Genomic DNA, 21763 nt, shown 5'->3' with positions numbered 1-21763 from the left:
ACAGTCCGAGAGAACACACTGAACACAGAGAGCTAATTTTGGAGCCAAGCAGCGTTCAAACAACCACCTGCTCATGCCTCTCACCGAGCTGTAGACTTCGGTGGGAAGGGGGACGGTGGGCACAGACAGCCTGAGCAGTGCGGGGGTGTGCTGAAGGAGCACTCTGCGTCCAGGGAGAATGTCAAGGAGCAAACAGCTACAGGACCTGCTACTCATTAAAGAACTGGAGGTCATCTTGGATTCCTGCCCTGTGGGGCTCACACCGGTGGATGAAGTCTGGCCCAACCTGTACATAGGAAATGTGTGAGTGTGCTTTTGTACAACATCTTTCTGAGTTCTGCTGGAGAGAAATGCCTGCTAAAAAGTGAGAACTTGTATTCCTTTTACATTTAAGTTATTTAGCATTTATAGACACTAGACATGGCTGTTCTATTCTTTAGTTTTACTCTTTATTTTTTTTTCTCTTTTTCCATGTCTCCAGGGCTGTAGCACAGAATAAAAAGACATTGCATAAGCTTAGCATCACTCATGTCCTGAACGCAGCGCACTCCAAGCAGGGCAGCATTGGTGACCAGAGTTTTTATGGGAACACCTGCGTTTACTTTGGCATCCCAGGGGAGGATTCAGAGGACTTTGACCTCAGTCAGTACTTCAAACCTGCAACTGACTTCATACACAAAGCCCTGATGAGCAAAGATGGTAAACTGAATGTGAATATTATACTGTTTTTTCTTTTCTTTTCAAGAGCTGGCCCTCATGATATTTTCCATCCTTCTCTACAGGAAAAGTGCTGGTGCACTGCATCATGGGCGTGAGTAGATCGGCCACTTTGGTCATAGCGTACTTGATGCTGTGGCAGCGTCTTACTCTGAGAGATGCTCTGAAGCATGTTGTCCAAAAACGAGCCATTTACCCCAACCGGAACTTCCTGTCCCTCCTCCTCAAGCTGGATGAACAGCTGACACGAAAGAGGAGGCTGTGTCCTATTCTCTGACAGCCTTTGTTCCTCACTGCACCTTCATTTGATTAATCAACACCTCTCCATATGTAGAACTCCACTCTAATTGGTGATCAGTGGTTTGTAAATATGATGTGTAATTAGATTTTGTTTGATGTAGTTGCAGGTGTAAGTCTGGAGTGACCTTTATTTATTTATTTTTATTTTCGAGGTTGTCTGCTGTCTTTCTACAGTCCAGCAGCAGCAGTGCTCACACTAAGCCTTTATGTCATGTTTCTCCTGGTTTGTTTTTCATATTTAAATCATATTCAAATGTTCTCTGTGAGTGTTAGTAGTCTTGCTCACATGCTTTGTACGGACAGTTTTATGAAACCCATTAATGTTTTGTCAAATCTCACTTAAATTGTTTGGTCAGATGGACACTGCAATTTTAAATATGTTCAAAAATATGTATATCTGACTTCTAACAAGGTTTAACCTTGAACAGTTTTCCTGATAAGACACCCACTTTTTTAGTCAAGGACTCCTCAAATAAAATAATTATTTGTTTGTTTCATTTTGCTTTTTTTTTTTTTTCTAAATTGCCAAGAGCTTACTTAATATTGCCTAATCAATCTGACAAAAACAGGTATGTTTATTGCTGAGCTGTATATCTTAACAGTGCTCTGTTGGATTGAGATCTGGTGACTGTGGAGGCCATTTGAATTAAGTGAACTCATTTAAATGTTCAAGAAAGCAGTTTTTATTGATCTGAGCTTTGTGACACAGTCTTTTATCCTGCTGGAAGCAGCCATCTGAAGATGGTACAGTGTTGTCACAAAGGGATGGACATGGTCAGCAACAATACTCAGGTCAACTGTGGTGTTTAAATGATGCTCAGCTTGTACTAAAGGGCCCAAAGTGTATCAAGAAAATATCTCTACAATCATTCCACCACCATCAGCTTGAATGTCACAGCAGAAATCGAGATTCATCAGAACAGCTGATGTTTTTCCAGTGTGCTGCTGCACAATTTTGGTGAGTCTGTGCAAACTGTTCTTTTCTGACAGGAGCCACACCCATTGTGGTCTTCTGCTGCTGTAACCCAAAGTTAAATGTGATATACGTTCAGAGGTCCTCTTCTGCATACATTTATTGTAACAAGTTGACCTTGACAAGTGGTTACATGACTTTATACTGCCTTCGTACCAGCTTGAAGCAGTCTGGCTTCAAGATGACCTTTTTAGACAGAGTTGTGTGGGAAAATCACATTGGATAAATGGACTGGTTCATATATAGCGCTTTTCTACTTCACCTGAGCACAAAACTTCAAAAATTCAATAATGTGAAGTTATACAACTTTACACTCATTCATACAAGCGCTTTCTTATCCAAGTAAGTGCTTTTTATCTAACATTCATGCACAGTCATACTCTGTTGGATGCATCGCAGAGCAACTTGGATTAGTATCTTGCCCAAGGATATTTGGCATACAAGATCTAACCACTAACTTTCCATTTAGTAGATGACCTGCTCTACCTCCTGAGCTGCAGCCACCCGCAGATCAGCAGTTTCAGAAATATTTAAGGTTGTTGGTGCTTGTCTGCTGCCAACAACAATGCCACATTCAAAGTCACTTAAACCACCTTTCGTCCCCTTTCCGGTGGTTAGTTTCAACTTCAGCAGGTCACCTTCACTACGTGTACATGCCTGAATGCAATGACTAGCTGCCATGTAAATGACTTATTAGATATTTGCATTAACAAGCAATTGAACAGGTGTACTGAACAAGCTGGCCTGTAAGTATGTATCGAAATGCATGTAGCCACGGTGACTTTACTCACTGGTTCCTGTTTTAAAACTTTGAGTCATGGTCACCTGCTTGTACCTAATTAAGTGACTGGTCTGTGTACATAAACAGTTTTAAAATGATGGCAAAGCAAAGGTTTATTTACTAAGTTTGGTCATTAGTTGAACTTAGAAGCATGAAAGGCAACTCTGAAGTGGCAGTTTAAAGGGTAATTGATTTGTCAGGGTGAGGTTGGTAGTGTCTGGACCAACTGGAGACCTATTACCACTGTTGGTTTTGTGTCTGCACGCAGAGCAACAGGAAAAAGTTCAAGCAGGAAATGGTTAAACAAAACAGAAATAAAAACAGCTTGAACAAAGCGGACAAAAGCGCTTCTGCTAGCACACAAGCTGACGGAACAAACTGGTAGAGACTGGTAGATATAAGGCTGGGCCGTGATTGGATGATGAAGTGTAGGTGTGCCATCAGGTGTTTGCTCAGGAGTAAGAAGCGACCCAAAAGATAAAAACATTATCATTCTGACAGGGACCAGAAATAAAATATAGGATGAGGACTCCAAAATAAAAGTGAGGTCATGCCGACTGTTACTGTTGCACTATTGCACGCCTAAGGTCATGCAGTTTCCCTTTCTTTAATTGGTTATTTTATAGTAAACAGCCTAATTCAGTATGAGCAGACTAAAAGCAGCTAAAGCTAATAAATCACTGGTGACTATCATCCACATCTCTTAAAGGGACAGAGCAGCAGGCTTTACTCTGCAGCAGGGTAGCAACACAGACACACGCAGAGCAGCCACGTGTTACATAACAGTCCACAGTCATCATGGAAACATGTGAGCTAATGTTAAAGTTCACAGGATAAGGCTCAGGGTTGCCCCATGAGAATGAAACATCAGGTCTGCATTCACCATGAATAAAATGGGTTTTGAGAGCCTGAACAGTGAACACAGTATGTTAGATAACTTTGTCACTTTTGAGTGTATGATTACAGAGTTATAAAAGGAAACAACCCCAGCTATGTGTGACTGTGATGAACAAATAAGAGCAGGCAGAGTAGGAGAGGAGACCGAAGCGCCTCGAAGTGAGGTAAGTTCATGAGATTCAGGTTGGTTTGGGGGATCTTTCAGGTAAGAAACATTTAGAAAGAAAGCAGGTGTGGCATCTTGAGAAAATCTCATTCTCAGATCTGTGTGTTGTTAACGGAAGCTGGGATGACTAATAAGTTTACATAACAAACATTAACATTTACAGAAGCTTTTCATAGTGAAGGGCTAATAAATGACATTTGTGTGTGTACTTGTTATTTATGAGTGTCTGTGTGTTTGTACAGTATGTCTCTTAGGGATCCTCCATATGAACCTCCCTCTGTCTCAGAGCTGCAGGAGTTTCTACTCGCTGACAGACGACCGACTGGACATGTCAATCAAGTCTGGCCTAACCTTTACATAGGCAATGAGTATGCGTGCACATATTAACATGCACACGCATCTATAAACATTCTGCACTCGTGCAGCACTGAGTGTGCTATTGTGTTTCAGGGTAGCAGCTCGTGACAAGGGCACTCTTCACAGTCTGGGCATTACTCACATTGTAAATGCTGCTCATGGAACCCCCAACCCAGGCCATGGGCTCTATTTCTACGTCAACACTGGCCCGCGCTTCTACAGAGACATGGCAGTGGATTATTATGGTGTTGAAGCTGATGATGCAATGGACTTCATCCTCAGTCCATTCTTCTATCCAACAGCAAGATACATCAGAGCTGCACTGGCCATGGGAGGCAAGTTGGCAGGGTTACAGCATGTGGCTGGATTAGATCTCAGTGTCATACAGCCACACCATCTAATGAGATTAGATTTTATTCTTGACTAAAATAAGGAATCCTTATATTAGTTTGGATTTAGATTTGGTTTCTGGCTCCAGTTTTAAAATGAGGATTTCATTTATTAAGCAGAACAAGCTCTCCAAGTCTACCTGGCCTTATGTGAAAAAGTGATTGCCCCCTGAACAATGTTCCCTCTAAGCTGCGCACGTGCGCAATTGCGCACTGCTGGCACGGTCTCTGCGCACAGAAAATCTGCGTTGCGCACAAAAAAAAAAAAAAAAAATCTAACCTGAATTGAAATTAAAATTAAACTTCAACAATTCTGTTTTGCAGTGTTAGTCAGTAAGTGACTGGCTGCTCCTGTATAGGATTAGAACGATGCCACCTTATCCCATAGTCCAGCCAATAATGCGATTCACATTCGTATATACGCAGCTAATCAACGTCGTTTACAGGCTATGACAGCGTCCTTATGTGCCGACACCGGTGTTTTAGCTAGCAAAGCGGCGTGGCTGATGTGGAGTGAAGCCACGTTAATGACAACGTGTACAACCATTGGAGATGTGAGCAGGACAGACGGAACAATTGACGGAAAAAGTGTGGACTTTATAACAGTTTTTAAATTGTGTTGATGGGCCACGTAAAACCAGAGTTATGATAAAAATATATGCAATGTTTGGTTTTCTTCCTGAATACTATCGTTGTTTATATTTACTGCGGGAAGAAACGTGAAAAATGGCATTTTAAAAAACAAAACAAAACCAAAAAACTCCCCCACCCTTTCCTATTGGTGGAAAAAAGTACCATGTCGACCAATCAAAAAATGATATGGCAATGTGGCATCTAGTTGTTAAGAAACGGGGGGAAGTTTTAGGAGTGACGGCGGTGTTTTGAGATGTGAGAGATTTGAGACGTTTAGCGCAAATCTTATGTAGTTAGTGTGTAGTGTAGTCAATAGTTTTGTTGGTGTGTCAGAACAATGAGGCGACTACTGAATGTTACAGGTGTTACAGGAGTGATACATCTCCTGTTGTCAGGCCTGCAGGTATCAGGCTGTTGTTCTTCTTTATCTCATAGTGGACAGAAATTATTTTTTGGAGTGGCACAAATAATTTGTGTGGCATCAGATTTGATGCAGAACACCTGATTGTTCTGTAAATAGTTTGAAATGTTTGTTTAAAAACGCCTTGGCTGCATTTTAAAAAAACAAATAGCTGCAAAAAACTTTGTTGTTTGCCAAACTGAGTTACTTTTTTGAAGAAGTAACTATATAATTAATTGCTCAACATTGGTCATTATATACTGTATTTTGCAGACAGAGAGTTACAGGACTCTCTCCCAGACCACAGACTCATAATACAAGTCAGAGCTATATATATATATATAAGTTGTGTTTTCAAAATTGGAGTTCAAGTTATTTTTACTTCCAATAGTGTTAACATACTGCACAGGTCAATGACTAGATTTTTTTACATTTTCATAGTAAGTGGGCTAAAGCAGTTAATTAAAAGTAGTCTAACGTAAATGTAAATGCTGTAATTTGATTATTTTTATAAACCATGTAACTTGGATGGATTAGATGCTGGCGTGACCACAGTGCACACGTCTGATGTCGCTCACAGTGGTCCAAGGGATCGCTCAGGGAGTTTGTGTGTTCGCTCAGACACATTAAAAATTAGAGGGAACATTGCTCCTGGGAAGGTTCAGACATATTTCAGTTTTCCTCCATTTGTGCATTTGCGCCCTCACTGTGGTTTGCTGGAGTTTCAAAGGTTTGTAACACTTTTCAGACTTTGTTTCCCATCCGTTCTTGAGTTTTTTTAGATTTTGGCATGATGTGTTGCTTTTTGAGGTCTTTTGGCCTACTTCACTTTGTCAGACAGGTTCTATTGAAATGATTTCTTGATTCATCAGGCCTGGCAGTAATCAGGCGAGTGAAACTGAACTCAGTTTTCAAAAAAATGTTGTTAATCATAGTTAATTCATGTTTTAACCAGAGGGGACAATTACTTTTTCATACCGGGCCAGGTAGTAATGAATGAAATCACAATTTAAAAACTGATGGTGTAACAAATGTGCAAAAAAACAAACAAACAAACAAAAAACAGACCAGGAAGGGGGCAAACACTTTTTAACAGCATTATATATCTATAAATGTTATTGAGGGTAATGTTTATCATCTCAATCCCAGGACGGGTGTTTGTACACTGTTTGATGGGTGTGAGCCGATCTGCAACCTTGGTGCTGGCCTTTTTGATGATTGTTGAGGGCCTGAGGCTGCAGGAGGCAGTAGCCGCTGTCAGGCCGCACAGAGACATCTGCCCAAACCCAGGCTTCCTGCAGCAGCTCCGCAGCCTCGACATGAGCCTGGAGAGAGAGAGGAGGAGACGAAGACAGGCCCAAACACTGTAAAGATACAATCAGTCACACACAAACCCATAAGCATCAACATATGCAAACACATATGCGCACACACACAACACACACACATCTTTATTGCTGCAGAAGTCACTTAGCCCGGCAGGAAGAAACGGCATCTCTGACAGAGCTGAGGAACATCCTTTGGACAAACAGGAAGCCGGTGGCACCCGTCAATCAAGTCTGGCCAAACCTCTACATTGGAGATGAGTGAGTGGAAAACTCTTTTTAGGCGCCATGAAATGTATCAAAAACGATATTCTAATAAATCAGTCTGTATGCTGTGTGTGTATGCAGGTCTGTGGCACGTGATAAAATCACACTTTCATCTCTGGGTATAACTCACATACTAAACGCTGCAGCAGGACGACACCGCATTAACACAGGCCTGCAGTTCTACAAAGACCTCAAAGTGGAATACCACGCTGTTGAAGCTGCAGACCACCCAGAGTTCAACCTCCAGCCTTTCTTCAGATCAGCCGCACAGTTCATTGACAGTGCGCTGAAGAAAAATGGTTAGAGGCTAAGCAAATAGACATGCATACTTTAATGTTAAGCAATTCATGAGTTACTTTCAACGATTATTAAACGACTGATCAAAATGTCTTTCAGGGAAAGTGTTTGTTCACTGTGCCATGGGCATCAGCCGCTCTGGAGCGCTGGTTTTGGCGTACCTGATGATCTGCCAGGCCCTGTCGTTAGTGGAGGCTATCACTGCTGTGCGTTTGAATCGAGACATTGGACCCAACTCTGGTTTTTTGGAGCAGCTGAGGCAGCTGGAGCTGAGCCTCAATACACAGAGCAGACAGATCCCAGAGGAGGACTGTACCAACACATCCTGATAATGAACACACTCAGGAACGCTTCATTCCTCCCTTGATTGGCAACCTGTGTTATTTTAATCAGTTTCTATCAAAATAATTAAAACTTTAAAAAAGGTCTGCGTGTCACCTATTTTATTCACTTGACTTTTTCAGGCCTCCAGAAATAACTCGGCACTGACGAATCGTGACTGATTCTTGCAGCTGTCCACACATGAGTGACATTCCTCTGATGATGCAAGATGCCACTCGTACTGAACAACTGAGTTTGTTTCTGTTTAAAACAGTGCCTGAACACTGCGTGCTAAAGGAAAGGAGGTGCTGTCATGTTAGGGGTCTCATATACAGGATTACATTATGAAAGCATGCCATGTGGAGAGATCAGGTGTTGTAGTCCAACTACCTAAAAATATCATGTTAAACACTGAGCCTGAGAGAGCAGTTACCATTCCAGGTCTGTATTTCAGTCTTCATTGCTTCCTCCTGAGGGAGGTCCCTGTTGATACACACACATGTACACCCACCGGACACAAACTCACACACACATACATATTGACATCCACTGAGGAAAGTAGAGGTCTGCGATCCACATTTAAAAGAGGTGAGTCGTTTCTTTGTACTAAAGTTTTTATTTAATATCTGTTTTTTTTTTTTCCAACACCAGTGCTACGACTTGATGTCACACACCTCGTGGATCATTGATGGCTTCAGTTCAGTGTGACTTCAGTGTGAACAGTGTTTCAAAGAATGTGCATGAAGGGCTTGGTATGAAGCGTGACTAGATGAAGAACAAGGCTGCCAATGCAGGGGTCCTAAAAGCTTTGAAAAATTGGTATAATTAATGTGAATCTATTAGCGGAGAGCGAGATTAAAAAAAGTCATTTAAATTCCTATTTGGCTCCCGATATCTCGTGTACTATTTTGCTATTGTTTATTATTAATATTGCAAAATGTATGATCAGTTAAGCAGCACCAGCAGCGATGGTGCAAACAGAAAATGTCACGTCTGTCGCTTGAATTTGTACGTGACATCTAAGAAACAGCATCTGTTGCGCACACAATAATACACAACAATATTACACAGAATACTGAATGACAACATACGGTTTGCATGATCGTGGACAATCATAGTTAAACCCTTTTTCACGTTTCTTACTTAAATACAAATTTTTCAATGTGTTTCCATAGTAACACTGATTTCAAAGTTGCATGCAGTATTTAATGATAATTTAATCTTAACTGGCATACATAAAGAGAATATTGCTTTCATTTATGAATTTGTGAAATCCCTAAATTGATAAAACCATTTAAATATTCTTTACAATATTATTTTTTCTAAAAGTCTGGTCTTCCTACATCCTCTATAGCCATTGTTTCTGTGGGTGATATACTAGGCTTACAGTTATTTTCACTATTGGTCGTTCATTTTTTTTGATTCATTGCTTTTTGTTTCAACAAAAATAAGAGAAAATAGAAAGGAAAAATTACAGCTTGGAAAAAGGTAAAACCAGATGTTTACATTGGAAAAGCTGGAGCCGGTTAATTTTTGGCATGTTGCTTACAAATGACTGATAACTATTTAGGAAAAAATGCTCATGGACTCCATAAACATCCTTGGCATATAGGTGGTAATGTTAGATCCCTCTAGAGCTTTGGGACAGATGGGAGTGTGCAGGAGTTCATTCAGTTTTTGATAATTTCAGGCATATGTGTGTGTGTGTGTTTGTGTGTGTGTGTGTGTGTGTTGTGGACAGCACAGGAAAACAATGTCCTCTTGCATGGTGAAGTCCAGAACTAGAAACCCATATGCAGCCGTTCAGGTGGACCCAGACAGCGCTTACATCACTCCAGGAACATTAGACCTGGAGCAGCTGTTCTGGACTGGCACCACAGCTCATTACACACACTTCAACGAGGTCTGGCCAGATGTCTACATCGGGGATGAGTGCGTAAATCTGCGTACTGCAGATGTCATTGTACTTATCAGCCCTTATACAACTATTCAGTCAATTGTGTCAAAAGTTCATTATGACAGCTTCATACTGAGTCTGTGTTTGCATAAACACAGGAAAACTGCTCTGGAGCGGCCTGGTCTGAAGGATCTGGGGATTACACATATCCTGAATGCAGCAGAGGGAAAGTGGAATAATGTGCTGACTGGTGCTCAGTACTACAGAGACATGGAAATCCAGTATTATGGTGTAGAGGCTGATGACAAACCCACTTTCAACATCTCCCAGTACTTCAGGCCTGCAGCAAATTTCATCCACGAGGCCCTCGCTCACCCACAGAGTGAGTCCTCCGGGACTCTGAGGAAACCTTTGAGTTCATTATCTGGAGGATAAGTTTGTTTGTTTCTAATAAATCCATATATCTTCATTTTTTCTAGACAAGGTCCTGGTGCACTGTGTGATGGGCCGGAGCAGGTCAGCGACACTGGTCCTGGCATACCTGATGATGAAACACAATTTAACTGTAGTGGACGCAATTGAGCATGTGCGACAGCGCCGCTGTATCCTGCCCAATCACGGCTTCTTAAAACAGCTCAGAGCCCTGGACATTTCACTGCAGGAGGAAAGGCTGAGACAAAAGAAAGAAGCACAGGACCAACAGTAAATAATAAGAAATGAACTTAAAAATGTATTTTAACTTAATGTCATGTTTTCAAGGATATTATTTTTTCTTTTAATATATAATTAAAGTCATGTTTTCAGTAACCGAGTATGAGTCTCATTAAGTTAGTCACTCTGATTCAGTCCATAACTCTGTTTTCATGTAGAGAAGTTTTCATTTTTGTAAGATTAAAGTGGTCTTAAAGAATAGTTCTCCAGGCTTCCTGAGGTTCTTTCAAAGTTAATCTTTGGACATTTGTTGCTTTTTCACTTGTCCTGTCATTTTCAGCCTAGTCCTTGTAGCTGACCATCTAATGCTATGTTTCACATGATGAGCCAGTGTTGTGTGTATACAAAACAGGCAACATAGCAAAGAATCCATCTGAATTTGTCTTTAGGCACTTTGTTACTAGTGGTTTGTTACAAAAAGACACATTTTTTATTTGAATCTGCTGCAATCTTTTAAAAAAATGAAGAAATTATGAACCAACTGCTTCATTTTTTAGTATATTGATGCCAAACACACTGCCAGAACCCTGCAGAACGATTCCTGCAGACCAACAGCAGACTGAATTTTGTCGCCATCTGCAGAAAGTTAGTGAGTACTGCAAATGTATTACAAGATCTCAGGGAGTGGCTCAAAACCTTTTGACCACAAAAACAAAGTGTTAGTTACAGTAACTGAAGGGAAAAAACTTTGCTTTAGGTATTATCCAAACTCTTCTACATAAAGAAAGGAGGCCATAATGAGCCATGAGAGAGAAACCTCTGAAATATGAGGTGCACTTCACATTAAATCAAAATATGAGACACAGAAAAACATCTATGATAAAATCTGTTTATTTTTCAATTTCAAAGTTTACCACAGTGATGGGCAAACTGAGAATTGTTGACAGTAGGAACAAACGGGTTATAAGGCTTTTTTGGTGTATCTGAACATGTGAAGGAAGCCATGAAATTTACGGACACTGACCAATGATTCAGTCCAACCAGATACAGATTTGACAACACCTCCTACAGTATTTAGTCCTACACATATTTCTTACCTTTTACATAAACTTTGAATAAAGTTATATTCAAGTATTCAGCGTTTATCTCACCAGTGTATGAATCACAGCACAGACATTAATACAGACGGTTTATAACACTTGGCCCCGTATACGATTTTCCTCCAATTTCTTATGAATCTTTATTTATTACTCAAGAAAACAGATTTGATAAAAATGGAAAAAATAGTTATTTAAAAAAAATTTAACAGAATTGCCCAAGGGTTTGCCATGATAATGCAGGAGAATGTTAATTCATTTGAGAAAAAAAAAAAATCAACTGAGAGAAAAGGTCTGCTTAATGCCCACTGTATTCCTCTGGCAGAGAACCCCCAAATATAATGATCCATTCCCAGCAATGCATTATATATAGAAGGGAGGTCATGGTTATACATCAATACTCTCACAAGCTTTCAAGTTTCCCTGCTCAGAACAAATGCAGGCTCATATAACATCCCCAGGCCTCTGCCCATCAAGCCTGCAAACTGCTAGGGAGAAAGAAAGGCACTCATTATTTGACGCCGGTAAGGTTTGAATAGCACTGACATAGTCAACATTTTGCAGCTTTCACACAACTTAATAGGCAGAGGCCTTGATACATTTAAAAAAATGTACACTTAAAATGCCATTTGATTCACAACTGGCCAGCTAAATCATAACTTAATCAAATAAATCACTGCAGCACATTTCTGAGCAGCATTCAAAACCTCCTCATCAGGGTTTTATTATTTAGTCCTATGTGTGTGTAAATGCATCCTCCTGTTGCTGTAGCTGTTTGTGCTTGGAGTCTTGTCTCCAAGGGGACGAAATAACACACTAAAAAACATAAAACAGACTCACACGATGTTGACATGGTTTTTCCACGAGAGTCTAATGGGTGTCAGTGCATCCACATACAAGAAGTGTCAGAGCTGAAGTACAGTTCAAAACTGTAGAAATCAAATGTCCGTGAGAGCAGGATTTTATATTTAGAGCCCTTTTTGTAAAGGACAATTACCACATTTCCTGGTGTTACCATGATTCCTTTATGGTAATTTATTTAAACGCATTAAAACTTCCCTTGGTTCTTCGCAGGAAGACGGGCATATGAACTAAGAACTGATAAGAAATGATGTGTGGATAGATAAAAAGAAAAGAAAAAACTTAAAGTAAAACAAAGTTGAGGGTTGCACTTGTAGAAAATAGTGGAACTTATATGTCGGGGTTGTGGAGGCAGAGTGGGTATGAGGTTTCACGCTGAAGGAAAGGCTTTCCTGACGAATCCTCACTTGAAGTCAGGTTTTTCTGGGAAGCTGCAGCCTGCTCGCTGGATGATGACGTTGGCAGCGTAGTGTGCCGCCTTCACACACTGATCCAGAGGTTTCTCCTGGACAAGCTCAGACAGGAAACCTGTGTTGCAAAAGAGAGGCTTCCACAATAAAAATCAACAGAAGACCCAAGACTGAAGCAAATCGACTGAGGCACAAAAATAGCAACACCGGGGCCTCTTACCTCCTACGAAGGCATCGCCTGCACCGTTTGTGTCAACAATGTATTTGGGGTCAGTTTTCACTACAGGGAAGGTCTCAATCTTGTCACCTGAAAAGACGAGGAGAAAAACAGTTCACTTCCACACAAGGACAAGAGACAGAGTGAAACAGATGCCAGGAAATGGGGAAAAAAAGAAGGAAATATTACTTTGAGCCATAACCGTTTCATCCTTCCCCTGAGTAATAACTACAACCCTCTGTCTCTTTTTGTTGTCTTTGGGTAGAGCCTGGGTTTTCCTGGCAATTTCCTTAATGTCCTTTGTCTGTAGACAAAATACACATTAACACACAAAGCAGATGATACACAAATACACAGAAAATCCAGCCTTTCTCTTGTGTAAATGATAAAGTCTAACAGTCTACTCACATCAAAGTCTTGCTCTTTAGCAAAAGCAGCTGCCTCCTGAGAAAACAACAACAAAAAGATCACATTGAGTTAATCTGAAATATGTGAAAATCATTAACGTTAGTGTGGAGATTTCACTGTGAGAACTGTGGCTTACTGTCTCATTGCCAAACAGCACATCAACGTAGGGCATAACCTGCATGAGGTTATCCTTAAAGAACTGGCAGATGAAGGGTGCAGAGAGGTTCATGCAAAAGAGCTTGTTATTTTCAGAAGCATGCTTCGCTACTTTCAGGATGGACTCCAAGGAGACAGTCAGGAAGAAACCCTGGAAGGAAGGAACGACACTGGGTCAGGACTAATCTGCTTTTTATATCTGATGGGTCTAATGAGTCACATACACTAAAGTCTTGAACAAAACAAAACAAAACAAAAGCCCCACATTGAGGGCACAAAGGTGAGTGAGAGTACAGAACGTCAGGCAGGACAGTCATTGTCACAGTTAAACCACTGAGTTATCACAGATTAATCCAAGCATGTGTTTGTGGTGCTGCTTTCGTCTTGACTCACGCTGGCAAACAATCTGAGCAGGCATGATATTAACCATCTCACAACCATCATCCACACAGAGCATAAGATTCACATAATGAATACCAACAACACAGTAAGATCCAAGAACCATAAAAAACAACACAGGTGAAGGCTGGATACTGAGAGAGATGCAGATCAGTACCAGGGTAAAACATAAGTGATTATGCAAGAGCAGAGAGCAGGCCAAATAAGTGAACGCCGCCCTAAGTTAGGCCAGACTCACACAGGCTTAGAGGCCGGTCAGTGACCTCCCCACCAACCAAAGGTCGCTAGGGGAAAAAAAGCATTCCTGAGAGGTAGCCCAATGGTTGCTACAGGTTGATGGCAGTTGCATGATGAAATTGGTTGCAAGGAATTTATGCTGCTTCACTGAGATTGCTCTGGTCGCTTGTCTCGTCTTCAAATGCTTGCTACGCTATAGTGAATCTGTGAAAATGCGACAGATCCGGAAATGGACACCGTTCGCCTTCAAAGTAAAAGCTGAGCCTCAGCGCTGCAGCCAACACTTTCGAAAAGGAAGTTGGAAAGGGATGTTGGACTTTTTCTAAGTTTTACTACAGCCCAGTGAGTAGTTAGTGAGTCTTTACAGACAACTTTACTCGAGGTTGCCAGGTGGTCACCAACCAGCTCCAGGCCCATGTGACCACAACCTCACAAAGTAATTGGGTGGAACAGTCTTAAATTACAAACCACTGGACAAAAAAAACAAGAGACTTGTGATGTGACTCCATGCCCACCTTAAAGCTTCATTAAATTGGCACAAATCAGCATACAGTGATGTAATACTTACAGCAATGTAGTAGACTTTAGCTTTTTCCACCAGCTTCCAGTTCTCCTCGAGGTCTAGATGTTTATCCTTCTTATAACAGTTAGCAGCAGCTAGGTTAGCCACCAAAGACCTGAGAGCAGAAAAGTAGTGAAACACAGGTTTATAACCAGGTTAGATCACACCGAGTTTGCATGCTGTTAACATTCAATTACCCACCTGTTATCTCCGGTGATGCAAGCAGCACATGTCCCCGTGGGCTCCTCGTCCTGCTCGTAGTAGTGGGCGTCGACGTGCACCTCCTCAGCCTTCTCCTTCAGGATCTCTCCAAACTTGTCTTTGCCAATGCAGCCAAAGAACGTGCCCACCTTATGAGGTTCTTGGATCATCCACTGTAGACAGTGACAGAACCTCGCATCAATATCAGCCAGTCCATCCTGCGCACAGAGGCCAACATTTACACTTCAAATGAAACTCACCTGAGCGATCTTTATGGAGTTCTGTGTGGCTCCTCCAGCGTGGTATTCAACCTTGAACTTCTTCACCAGCTCCTCGAACCTACAGAAAGACACAAAGGTGTGACTGACATTTCCAAAAGAAAAGTGTGTCAAACTAGATAGGGCCAATCACTAATCAGAAGTTTAAAGCCTAGAGCAAAGGATTCATAATGACTGATCGAACTGTGGCTGCTTGGCACCAAAGGTTTACACCTTATCAAATATACTTTATATATTTATTTGCTGAAAGAAATAACATGAAATCTAAAGGTAGTAAAGCTCAGTTGAAACAGAGCCACGTTTCCTTGTTCTGATTCCTCCCTGGGCCACCAGAAATCCACTTCCTATTTATCTAAGTGGTCTGACAGTGCACCGATAAGTGATATTTTTAAGGCAATCTCCGTGTAGACTTCACTGCACAGAGCATTATTTGCAGTCTCTTCAAGAGTCCTGGAGAACCCCCCCCAAGGTTTGCAATTTTTCAAAAATGTTTTTTAAGGAAAATGCATCTATGTGCCTCTTATTAGGGAATATCAAAAGCTTTCCACAGGCAGTGATTACCATAGTGCTATTAAACTGGTTTGCATGACACTGCATAATTGCCTCTTTTATTGGGTTTCCCTCTATAGCGTGCCTGGTGATGGCTGCAGTCAGTAAAATCCCTTCGTATCGGACTACACTCTGCAGATAGCAGCCTCATATTTTTTCCAGGTCAAGTATACAATACATGCATGACTGACCACTGATTATACTATCTGAACCATTTACCACTGTTATATAACACAGACACGCTTCAATGTTCTGTTTACAGCTAAAGCACGAGAATTTGCCATCTTACGCTCCATAAATGTAGCTGTGCAATGGGCCTACACACCATAATGTGTTTTTGTGGTTTATGTGAGTATCGGAGGCAGCATGTTCAAATACAGTATTGTGCAAATGTCTTGAGCCACTTTGTTACTTTCTAATTTGCTAGGAAAATGAGAAACAGGTGCCGTGAATGACTAAATCATGTGCAAACATACATGGCAATACTGTAGATAAGGCAAAAATGGGGTCTGTGCATTTGTGCACTTCTAATCAGCTTGAAAGTCAGTACTTGACATGAACGCCTCTATTCTCCAACACAGCCCGAACTCTTAGGAAAGACTTCTTGTCATTTTCTTTAAATAGTCTTCAGGGATAGGTCGCCAGGCTTCTTGAAGGACATTCAAAGCTCTTCTTTGGGTGTTGCTCTGAGGAGGCCAATCCATGACTTGTAGTGCTTGGGAAGCTGTTACCAATCAGAAACTTTCCAGGTAACTCGAAAGCTGATGGTACTTTTCTGCATTTATGATTTCATCAATTTTGATAAAATCCCCAAAACCACTGGTTGAAATGCAGAACCAAAGGATACCAGGGCCTCCACCATGTTTCACACATGGCTGCAGACACTTACTGCTGTACCTCTCTCCTGACCTTTTCTGTACATATTGATAACAATCTGAACACAAACTCTGAAAGTTTGATTCATCACTCCTTAAGACCTGTTGCCACTAATTTTTAGTCAACTTCTTGTGAAATCTGACATTTCCCTTCCTTAAGAATGGCTTCTGGACAGCCACCCATTCACTAAGAGTATTTCTGATGAGGCCTCAGTGAACAGTAGATGGACTAACCGAATGGCCAGACGCATCTCTCAGGTGCTGATTTTAAAAAATATTTCTTAACAACATCAGTTTCAGATACTGGTCTAAGAACTCTGCTACTTCTTCTTTTGTCCAGTTTCCTCAAGGTCACACTGTACATCATGCTAACCTATGCCAGGTTTTTGGCTAATAACTCATCTTGTTGATGCAAAAATACGATTTTATGTCTGGGAACAAATTATGTTTGTCTGCAGTAGCCTGCTGGTAACAAAGTACCCAAGGATATAATTTAAAAAAGGCTCTTTGCTAAGTTCTTTATTATGTATACACACAATCCTTGGTTCTGATTCATTCCTTTAGTTAGGTGCCTTTTCTGTCCTTAAATAATTCATAGGTCAGTGTTAAGTGATTTAAACAACAACAAAACAAACAAAGAAAAACAAACAAACATTGGTTTAAAGATCAAGTACAAGGACTTAATTAAAAATCAGTGTAAGGACGCCCTTAACAGACCTTCAGAAAGCCTGAAGAATTATTGCCCAAGACCACTTTAAAACAATTACAAGAAAACGTGGCTCTTTGGAAGCAAAATAGAAAGAAATGAGGGGTAGCTCAAGACTTTTGGACATTATTGCATCTCTTCAGAAACTACAACAGGCCCACTGTTGCTAAAGGTCCTGAGACTGAGCCAGAGGTTGGAGAAAGGGTGATGGGAAGAAAAATGGAGCAAGGGTGACTGTCCATTGTAGGAATTATCTCCCTCTAACAGTTCCCTGAGGCGTCTTCACCAGGGGGGGGGGGAATCCCCTGCATGTTACGCTTCTCTGAGGACTAAAACGAGCACAGCCTGAGAGGCTTAAGAAGAAGCAAGATTAGCAGATTAAACGTGTGGACTTGCACCTTCTTATAAGTGATCAATGATTCCCCTAGTTCACATCACAGATCGATATCAATCACATACTGATACAAAAAAAAGTGTCATTTAAATATGTGTTGATATCAAATAACATTCGTCCTCAAAAATGAGTTGTGCATGCAAGTGCCTGCCATTACTAAAGCACAACCTGTTGTCATATATAGACTGAACTGTGAAGAGTAGGAATACATCAGTATAACCACACGAGGCCACATATGACTTTCTTATCTCCTGCTGTTAAATGTTTGCTTTCTGGCTCTTGTCTCAGAGGGACTGGGAGGAAAAGTGTTCCAGTCTGCTATTGGATGAGAAGGTCTCACTGCGCTGAATCTGCTGCTCTACCACTGGCTGTGTGTGAAGGCACAGAGGTCAATCGTGGCACTTTCTAGTGTGCGCTTGTTTTGACTGGCCCGCTCCAGAGCAGAGGGGCGCAAACTCAGTATGAATTCAGAACACAAACCATGTTTGAAGATTAGGTAAACCCACATGGGAAGATCTCTACAAAACCTACATAATCTACAGTGAATGTTGCAACAGAGGAGATACTAACAGTTCTTTGTGCTTGGCTTCAGCCAGGATCTGATCGTTGGGTTTCAGAGAGTACCTGCAAATAATCAGAGGAGAAAAAAAAAAAGAATTACTTTCAAAGAAAACAGAAATAACAAGCATGTGGACGCCATTAATGTGAGCCAGGATTTATGTGAGCCAGCACTTCCAAATGTGCTGTTCACACATTTTTCCTGTGGAAGTGTGATTTCTTTTCCTCTTACTCAAATAATCTCAGTCCAACTAAAAAAACCAAACAAATAAAACAAGCAATAACGCTAAATAAGGTATGGTTTCCTTAACGGGAGGTCACACAACGGTAGGCTGGGGATTAAAGTTCAGTTGTAGTTGTGCTTTTTTGTAAGTGGAACTGAATTAGAGCTACAGTCGGCTGGTTTAGCTCTAATCCAGGAGGTTATGCAAGGGGTTAATGAGTGGACGCTGAGATGCCCTTTGTCCCGTCTGTCTTGGTCAACTCACAGAGAACACGGCTACTCTGAGCAGATTTCAGCTGATAGCTCCCACTACTACAGAGAATATTTAAATGTGTCATGTCAATACAATCCCTGGATTTCTACATCATAGGTAATAATCACAACTTCTACAGGATCTTTGAACTCCTGAGTTTTTGGTGATGTAAATACACGTGATGATCAAACAGGGTGCGGTTTCTTTTCAGGATACATTAAAGCAATGCATCTGCTAACGCTGATTATTAGACAGCTCTGCCGCTTCCTGTGCTCTGCTTCCCTTTATCGTCCTTATCTTGCTCCTTCACTGATCAAATTACATCAGGGAATCTCTTTCTCCTCCAGCCTGTCACTGGTGTGACCTCGCTGATACCAAATGTCTCCTTTTCAATTGATCTTATGTGACTTGCAAAAAAAATAAAATAAAAATAAAATCAGAGTTCGTTACTCTTTCTCCTTTATAACATCAGGGTTAAAATAAGCAGCAATGCAGTATTATTTTGGAAGTAAACACCTCCTGACAAGTATGTGTTTTTATATATATATATATATATATATATATATATATATATGCACTATTTTATTACCACTCATTACTGGACCAATCAAAGGGCAGGATTAGAAGCACTCATCATTCTAGTTCTCATACTTACTTGTCTAAGAAATCTTTGTCCACAACAGCACAAATGTCCAGCAAGGGGTTTCCCATCCCAAAGAGTGAATTAGTGCTGAAATATAAAGACAAACAGATTTGAGCTACATCTCTTAATTTTAATACGACAGCGTTCACGAGTCATCTGTACATTAAATCGTTTCAGTCTCATCGCTTTGTCTTCACTTTAATAAGGTGCTCTTAACAGTCGAGCTGGAGTGGAAATCCATTACTCCTTTGCTCTGGTTGAGCAATCTGTCAAATGCTCAGGCATTTTAGAAACGTGCAGAAAGCCAAATTGCACTGACTTAAAAATTTATGATTGCTCACTCCAGTGAGCGTGCCATTTTATTTCTATTCAAAAAAAGATCTGTTTCCACCTGACTTTAATTATGTGACTTAAGGCACAGCACGAATCAAAGAGACATAAATAGGAAACATGCATGACTCATCAGAAGGCACTACAAAATCCAGTCAGTCATGCATGTAACTTTGTTATGGCGTCACAACGTGGCAACATCAGGACAGCGGTATACTCAGTGTGCGTGTGCTTCTGCTGCTTGTGTAGTCTGTTCTTTTCCTGGGGCAAGCAACCGAAAGTAGAGCTTGAATATCACAACAAAACACAGTTTTATGCTGACAAAAAAACAAAACAAATAACAGAATTTCAGAGCACCACAGGAACCGCTACTCTGTGTGTCAACATGTTGGGCACATCGGTTGCCAAATCCAGCCAGCGAGTTAGTCCACAGTTGTTTCACCTGTAAGCAAAAACTGAACTGTGCGTGCAATATAATCCACATGCTGCCACCACGTGCCCTTAGATCTCAGTCTTGGTGTCATTTTCCCAGGTGCCCTTCATATGAACAATTTTTTTCTTTGTCAGTGCTTTTGGGAACCCCCCCCTCCCCCAGATGGAGCAAGTCTTTGAACACAGCTCTTGAGAGATGCCACCTCCACATGAACACGTGGAACCATACTTGCCCATAAAGGCTCTCTGTCTACTCTCGCCCAAGGCAAAGATTTACAGTTAATACGAAAGAACAGCTTTTTCAAAAAAGCAAAGAGCAGGGAGACGCCAAGACCTGACGGTGACTTACGCTACACAGATGGGTTTCTGTCTCGGAAAACCGTCTCCTACAGCACATATATAATTTCCAATGTGTAGTCAGATGATTACTAGGCATGTGCAGACAATTACACTAAACCATGCCTGCCTTTAGATCAGCTCCCCTAACGTAAGCTTGCTCTTACCTTGCAGCAGACATATTGTTCCTCTTTGTGTGCACACTGATAAACCTGTTGGGCGACCTAAAACCGGTTCAAGAGGGAGCTAGAGCATTAAAAACTTGACAATTTCACCTCAGTGTGCAGGAAGATCGATTTACCCCTGCAAACACAGCTCCTCCTACTCGGGCTGGCCGATTGGAGGCAAGGGCCACGGCTGTGTGTCTCTGTGTGGTGATTGGCTTGTCTTGCTGACTCTAGGCTCAGTTCACTCACTCATTTGAAGCCAAATTACACCGTGAGAAGCGTGCTGATGATTGGGCTGCTGGAGTGCCGCAGATGAGGTGAACGTAGTAATCAGCAGCAGCCATCAGATTTCTTCAGAGGGGGTGGTGATGGTGGAAGCACTACAGCATTGCAATGACCGCCACGTGACTTGTTTCGCAATTGAGTGTTTTGGGAGCTGGTACGGGATGGTTCTTGTAAGCTTTCTCTGCAGCTGTGCAGAGTCCCACACCAAGTCCCAACATTGCTTCCTGGTGGTGCTCACGCTCGACCACGACCTAAAACCTGCTGCAGCTAGATGGGCTTGCTTCACCGCAGAGGTGCCCAAACCCAGCAGGCTTTATGAGCCAACAGTTAGCTAAAGCTCTGCTTATCAAAAAGCAAAAATATCAAAGGACTTTGCACCCGCTGCTTTACGCTACGACCTCGCCCCCATTGAACTGCTTCAGAGGTCTCGAAAACATCCAAAATCAATGTCTAAACTCGCGATTTTGTGCACGTGTCTCACACACACACGCTAAGTGTCAACCTTTTAAGGTTTGATAGCACATATATTAGCATCTAACTTGGAAGCGTGGGAGGAGGTTCGTGTCTCCTCGCTGTTATTAGGGTTATTTTTTTAGTCTTCGGTCACCTTATTTTGACGGCATTCTCTTTGGGCGGAGGCTCGGGCTTCTCCTCCTCTGAGAGTTTGAGTTTCTTTGCTTTGGGTTCGTCTGAAGCCATGTTGACTGGGTAAAGCACGTTGCGATCACCTTAGCCGGCACGAAAAAGCGGTCATGCTATGAGCAATAGGCTGTCGTTGTTTCCCCGGGGAATGGCTTGCAGGCAATAGTTCCCTC

The 21763-nt window shown here is 41.5% G+C and overlaps 5 protein-coding genes across 7 annotated transcripts; 4 read left to right on the top strand and 1 right to left on the bottom strand.

The window, feature by feature from the left end:
* The first annotated feature begins 4 nt into the window (after window positions 1-4).
* On the top strand, window positions 5-1502 carry LOC134639626 (dual specificity protein phosphatase 13A-like). Of its 2 annotated transcripts, none has more exons than XM_063490914.1 (3): window positions 5-303; window positions 482-699; window positions 783-1500. In XM_063490914.1, exons 1-3 carry the CDS (start codon window positions 179-181, stop codon window positions 992-994), a joined length of 555 nt encoding a protein of 184 aa, XP_063346984.1. In that variant the 5' UTR covers window positions 5-178; the 3' UTR covers window positions 995-1500. The 2 variants fall into 2 exon arrangements, with proteins under 2 accessions (XP_063346984.1, XP_063346985.1); XM_063490915.1 differs by having other exon boundaries at window positions 255-364; window positions 783-1502.
* A 2286-nt stretch (window positions 1503-3788) lies between these two features.
* On the top strand, window positions 3789-6983 carry LOC134639624 (dual specificity protein phosphatase 13B-like). The gene is made up of 4 exons (XM_063490912.1): window positions 3789-3832; window positions 4077-4202; window positions 4285-4526; window positions 6763-6983. The coding sequence occupies exons 2-4, from the start codon at window positions 4078-4080 to the stop codon at window positions 6981-6983; spliced, it is 588 nt and encodes a 195-aa protein (XP_063346982.1). The 5' UTR covers window positions 3789-3832; window position 4077.
* Window positions 6984-7023: 40 nt separating this feature from the next.
* On the top strand, window positions 7024-7831 carry LOC134640421 (dual specificity phosphatase 29-like). The gene is made up of 3 exons (XM_063492218.1): window positions 7024-7199; window positions 7287-7504; window positions 7602-7831. The coding sequence occupies exons 1-3, from the start codon at window positions 7024-7026 to the stop codon at window positions 7829-7831; spliced, it is 624 nt and encodes a 207-aa protein (XP_063348288.1).
* Window positions 7832-8336: 505 nt separating this feature from the next.
* LOC134639623 (dual specificity phosphatase 29-like) lies at window positions 8337-10426 on the top strand. The gene is made up of 4 exons (XM_063490911.1): window positions 8337-8411; window positions 9565-9755; window positions 9879-10102; window positions 10200-10426. The coding sequence occupies exons 2-4, from the start codon at window positions 9577-9579 to the stop codon at window positions 10424-10426; spliced, it is 630 nt and encodes a 209-aa protein (XP_063346981.1). The 5' UTR covers window positions 8337-8411; window positions 9565-9576.
* An 820-nt stretch (window positions 10427-11246) lies between these two features.
* On the bottom strand, window positions 11247-21752 carry adka (adenosine kinase a). 2 transcript variants are annotated; one of them, XM_063490896.1, is made up of 11 exons: window positions 21556-21752; window positions 19411-19485; window positions 18292-18345; window positions 15180-15258; window positions 14920-15092; window positions 14725-14833; window positions 13501-13671; window positions 13365-13400; window positions 13146-13260; window positions 12960-13046; window positions 11247-12857 (listed from the first exon to the last, which is right to left on the bottom strand). In XM_063490896.1, exons 1-11 carry the CDS (start codon window positions 21645-21647, stop codon window positions 12733-12735), a joined length of 1116 nt encoding a protein of 371 aa, XP_063346966.1. In that variant the 5' UTR covers window positions 21648-21752; the 3' UTR covers window positions 11247-12732. The 2 variants fall into 2 exon arrangements, with proteins under 2 accessions (XP_063346966.1, XP_063346967.1); XM_063490897.1 differs by lacking the exon at window positions 21556-21752 and adding an exon at window positions 20664-21172.
* Between the last annotated feature and the right edge of the window lie 11 nt (window positions 21753-21763).

The sequence above is a fragment of the Pelmatolapia mariae genome, linkage group LG13 (assembly GCF_036321145.2).
Source record: "Pelmatolapia mariae isolate MD_Pm_ZW linkage group LG13, Pm_UMD_F_2, whole genome shotgun sequence".
In the NCBI taxonomy this organism is placed as follows: domain Eukaryota; kingdom Metazoa; phylum Chordata; class Actinopteri; order Cichliformes; family Cichlidae; genus Pelmatolapia; species Pelmatolapia mariae.
The sequence above is the reverse complement of the archived record's forward strand: the minus strand, read 5'-3'. Positions and strand labels throughout refer to the sequence as shown.